The following is a 5,555-nucleotide window of genomic DNA, read 5'->3' on the forward strand; positions in this document are numbered from 1 at the left end:
GAAAATTATTTGTCCAGAAAGTCAAGAAACGAAAACTTATTCTGTAAATATTTTTGTTTTAATTTATTTAACTTCTTACTTACATAGGCATGCGACCGACGTCCTCTTTTGTTACATGCACTTACACGATGGTCTTTGCGGCATTTGCCTGCCGCCTGTTCATCTGAGCATGCTTTTGGTTTCTAAGACAAAATGTCATACATATCCATAAAGTATATGTGTAAGTCAAAGATAAATACTATAGGTTAAAAGTAATCAGACTCGAAGAAATAAAAAAATATAATATATTATAATTGGAATAGTTAATACATGCCGAGTGTTTTAAACGGACTCATTTTGCAACAATTTTTTGGAACTGTTAATTATCGCTTTTGGATATATCATATAAATATGACAATTTGAAACGGGGTAGCCAACACTATAGAGCCTGACCAGACATCCACATGTACAGGCTGGTCTGGCTGTATACTAGTGGCCAAGGCTTATCACTTTCTCTTAGAACAGGGTACAAGGGCTGTTAAATATAAATGCAACTAGGCCAATATCTCGCTTTTAACCATGTTTTGCATGTATCGCAAAGATGGTTGTGTAAGTTCTCCATTGATACAAAATATGTGTTAATCAGTTCATTCCATCTTTGACAATAGCTCGATTAATGCTTTTAACTCGTGTATACTAAAGCTAAAATGGTTGGCAAAGGTCTCTTTACACTGACCAAATACGGTCCTGTATCAAGAACCGCTGTAATCTTGGTATACAGGCGAAATGCATATTGAATAAAATATGTCGGGTTTATGGGAACAATTAACTTTTTTCTTCATCTGCCACACGGTGGTGTTAGAGATTTAAAAGTGGTTTTGATTCAGTAAAAAATGCACCTCATGCACGCCGTCCGAAAATTGCAACTTCGCAAAGAAATGGTTGGAAAAGGAAAGGATTTTATTGCTATTGATACAAGATTCACAACAAGGTATATAGTTAAATGCGTTGGTATCTCTACATGAGCCGCTCATACAATCCTCAGAGGTGATTTAAAATGAAGAGGGTAAGTGCCAGACAGAAACCCCATCTCGTTACAAAAGAGCAAAAACTTGCTCCAGTAAGAATCTCCAAACAATTGTTGAAACAGTTCCTTAAATACAAAAATCGATCTTCGAAATATCATCACTGGCGATGAGACGTAGGTTCAGGTAAATAAACACAAACGAAAGATACATAACAAAATATGGGCAACCAAAGGAAGTCAAAGACGTTTGCATGTATCAACGAGCAGTGATCATCAGAAACCCCATCGATTATGTGCATGTATAAAGATCTATCACGCTGCCCGATCGTTAGAACTTTACAGGGGTGTTCAAATATGAAGGCAACTGGGTCAATTTTCAGAAGTGCTTAACAGTGCCAAAATAATCATCTCAATCCTTCAAAATACTCAACACCATGTGATATACAAAGTTTTAGTCTCTTTTGATCCAATTTTTAAATGCATTTTCATAATTTTTTTGAGGTATACTGTTCAGACACTTGAAAAATAGCCGAACCGTGATTTTTAGCGTTTGATATTATCTTCCAGCAAGGTGTTTTCTTGAGCGTCAGAAATAGGAAAACGTCACAAGGGGCAAGATCTGGCGAATAAAGATTGTGAGGAAGTTCGAAATCGACAACCTTTTCCTGTTTCAGATATTCTCGTACAATGACCATAAACACGATAATGTATTATTACACTAAAACATTTAGGCTGTTGTGTTCGTATTATCGTCATACAGATAATTTTAAAGCATATTTTGCTTGATTGCATCTCATGTTAAGTTATGGTGAAACAATAAAATAACAAGGAAAAAACTTGTTAGACCTATCTTCACAACAATAGAGACACCTGGCTATGTTTAGTTTTTCTGATACATAGTAGTAAATTATTTTTGAATCATTCAAACCAGTGCACACACTCAAAATAAGACAAGGTACGCCCCACTCAGGTCCTGCATTGTGTTGCAAAAGCAGGGAAAGGTCACATCATACATTAACACAATGAAGAAGGGTCTGAAATGTTCATTTAATTATTTATATTCATGCTCTCGATTGACAATCATTATTCAGAATTTACGTTTCCCTACTAAAGTGTAAAAATACATACACGTGAATGTTGTGGCACATGAGGTGGTTGGCTACGACGTCCAAGTTCGTTCAACACCGCTCCAGCAAACTGACCGGCCGTACCTGATAGCATATCCAAGCCTGACTGATAATCTGAGTTCATATCCTAAACAAACAGATTTGTACTTGATAAACAATAAAATTAAACTTCCTTTCGTGAATCGTTTCATAATTATCTAGAATTAATAAGAAAAGCCGAAAAGCAATTCAAATGAGTGAATGACGTATTTGGTGTCTTGTCACAGTTTCAAAAAAATACTTATTTGCTACCCACAGATAATGTCTTTTGCTTAATTTGCTTGGTTGGAAAATGCTATATTTAGTAAACTAGTATTTTTTATGGAAGTCAAAATACATGTACTATTTTGTTTACATTTTGCTACCTTTACAACACATCACTGCATGTTCAGTGCTACTTTCTTCAGTTGTTGAATATCTATCATGCTCTAAATCCATTATAAAGACACTTTCAAACAATCGTTGGACAATAAGAAAGAATTTTTAAAAACATACGGATTTCTAAGGCATAATGTGCCTTGAAGTTTTCTGGCTTTGCATTTAAACTCGCACCAGACCTGATGAACTTCTTTCTCTAACCGACATAGCACAACATTACAATAACATGTCTACGAATGTGATACCAGGGGAGTAGTCGAATAAATTGCCCATTTATACATCAAGATCGCCGACATATTAAAACTGTACAACAAATATTGAAATTAGTAAAATCTTACATTTCTCCGTTGGTCTCTACCGAACATCGTTTATGCCGAAAAAATACGATAACATTAGAAAAATGAAAAACGGCGAATGATCTTTGACCTTTGTTGACAATATAACAATATTTACTATATTAATTATAAATAATGAATTTTCACCATCTTCAAAATATTTCAAGGAAACAAAAGTCTGTATCATTTGATATTCTCTTCCGCGATAAAAAAAAATTCAAATCATTTTGTTCTGGTTTCAACCACTTAACTTAACATAACTTAATATCTTCAATTATATTTGTATCAACTGATGAGATTAACTTTAAATGAGGATGGGGTGGTTTTGTGACTAATTGTCTCATTCATCGGTTGATAGTTGACTTCCTTCAATCCAAATATACAACTAAAAGTATGTTAAAAATATAAAATACATTGAAATATTTTCCTGTATTTGTATCAATTACTGGGTCCATCTTATTAAAACATATCTAACACTTGTAGTTAAAGAGTCATTTTGGCAAGTTGTATGACTAAGCTTATATAACGAAAGTGGCAATGCGAGTATGTTGTATTATCAGCAATTATTGATACATGGTCATATAACCTATCAATAGAAATCTTTATAAATAACACAGTACTGCAAAATCATTATTGTTCGAGGGTCACTAATTTTCGAGTTTTGTAGTTGTTGTTTTTTTGTTAATATATCAATCCACGAATGTAAGATCCAACGGAAATTTATTTCATTTTCTAACTACTACTGATACAAGGTATTACATTTTACTTTGCACAAAAAGACAATCCACGAATTAACGATTCCTGGAAAATGTCTATTTTTAAATTAAAAATAACAACAACAAAAACAACATTTATGTCATGAACGCGAAAGTAGAGGAACTGAATTGAGTTCAAAAAGCATAAAAACATGAGCAATTTTGAGTCATTATTCACAATTATAATAATTATTCTGGAAAAGAACGGAGAAAATATATAATCTGAAAATTTGCAGATAGCTATAGGTTATTGGTCTAGACAAACAATTTCGACAAGTTGCTTAAGAAAGAATCTCCAAACAATTGTTCAAACAGTACCCTAAATATAACAATCGATCTTTCGCAAATATCATCACTTGAGATGAGACTGAGCCTACTCGAAAGATACATAACAAAATATGGGCAACCAAAGAAAGTCAAAGACCATGCATAACAAAACGCACCATGAGCACCAAAATGGTCATGTATGTAATTTTCTTTGCTATTCAAATTGGCGTACCAAAGGGTAAATCTGTAAATGCCAAGTTTTACAAAGGCAAGGTCTTTCATAGATTAAAGAAATATTTTAAAAACCGTCGACAATGCTTCGTCACAAAAAGCGGCCATTTACGAGTCAGGAAACAGGAAAAAGGTTGTCGACCTTCCTCACACTCCTTCGCGAGATGTTGCCCTCGTGACTTTTTCCTATTTCCGACGTTCAAAAAACACCTGGTTGGAAGAAAATATCAAATTGGAAAAAATGTCGGTTCGGCTATCTTCCAGTACCTGAACAGTATACCTCGAAATGATTTTAAAAATGCATTTAAAATTGGATTGAAAGACTAAAACTATGTTTATCACATAAACTGCGGCGCAGGAGTGTAATAAAGTCATTTAATAAAAACGATATTACACTAGTGTAATAACACTTTGACGTCATTTGCGCTATATAGAAACATAGCGTTATTGTTTTTGGGTTTTACGTCACATCGACACAGTCTATGTCATAATTATGGCGATGTTCCTGCTTCACAGGTGGAGGAAGATCTCAGGTGCCCTTCCGTGCATTATTTCAGGCACGAACCGGCACCTGAGTAGAACCACCGACGTTCCGTAATCTAGCTGGATAGCTTCCTCACATGAAAGAATCCAAAGTCCCTGTCGGGATCCGAACCCACAAACATAACGTTAAAGAGCGCTTATGAAAGCGTTACACTAAAGGCGCGTTATTAAAAAAATACTCATTTTAACAGTTCTTATTTTATATATGTGATAAATAGAATATTATATTTGTGTAGAGTCAATACTTAATTAATTGAACGAGTTGAACGAGTTAAATAAAACAATATTATGCTCGCCAGAGGCTTGCATAATATGATTTTATTCAACTCGTTCAATAAATTTAGTATTTAACAACACTCATTTAATATCCTCTATATTTATCATGGTGGTGAGTATTTTGAAGAATTGAGATAATTATTTTGGCATTGTCTGTTAAGCACTTCTAAATTTTGACCCAGTTGCAATCATATTTGAACACCCCCGTAAAGTATGAACGATCAGGCAGCGTGATAGATCTTTATACATACACAAACTCGATGGGATTTCTGATATCCACTGCCCGTTGATTCATGCGAACCTCTTGTTGGAGTCTGAAAATATAATTGTTGTATATCATGGAATTACAAATGCACATTTATCTTTGTTATGTCTCCATGTGTGTTTAAATGGAAATATGCGAGTATTCGGGGGGTGAAATATATATTTCGGCTCTTATGATTAAATTTAAATAATTATTGACACCCCACTATGGGATTACGATTTGGCAATGCTTATAAATATTTGGAAAGTTTTTAGAAGAAAAAAAAAACTGACGTCAGATATTGGCAGAACCGTATAAGTGTACAACAGAAAATGAAGCTTTGGTGACATGCGA

General features: G+C 34.1%; 1 protein-coding gene across 1 annotated transcript; it reads right to left on the bottom strand.

Annotated features, from left to right (window-relative positions):
• Positions 1-2,134: 2,134 nt before the first annotated feature.
• LOC132751237 (galectin-3-like) lies at positions 2,135-2,254 on the bottom strand (the record flags this gene model as incomplete). Its single annotated transcript, XM_060741397.1, is given in 1 exon segment — positions 2,135-2,254. A coding segment is annotated over 1 exon segment (93 nt), but the record flags the coding sequence as incomplete, so codon positions are not given.
• Positions 2,255-5,555: the final 3,301 nt, after the last annotated feature.

The sequence above is a fragment of the Ruditapes philippinarum genome, unplaced genomic scaffold, assembly GCF_026571515.1.
Source record: "Ruditapes philippinarum isolate M1 unplaced genomic scaffold, ASM2657151v2 ctg10827_1_1_1_1, whole genome shotgun sequence".
NCBI classification, from domain to species: Eukaryota; Metazoa; Mollusca; class Bivalvia; order Venerida; family Veneridae; genus Ruditapes; species Ruditapes philippinarum.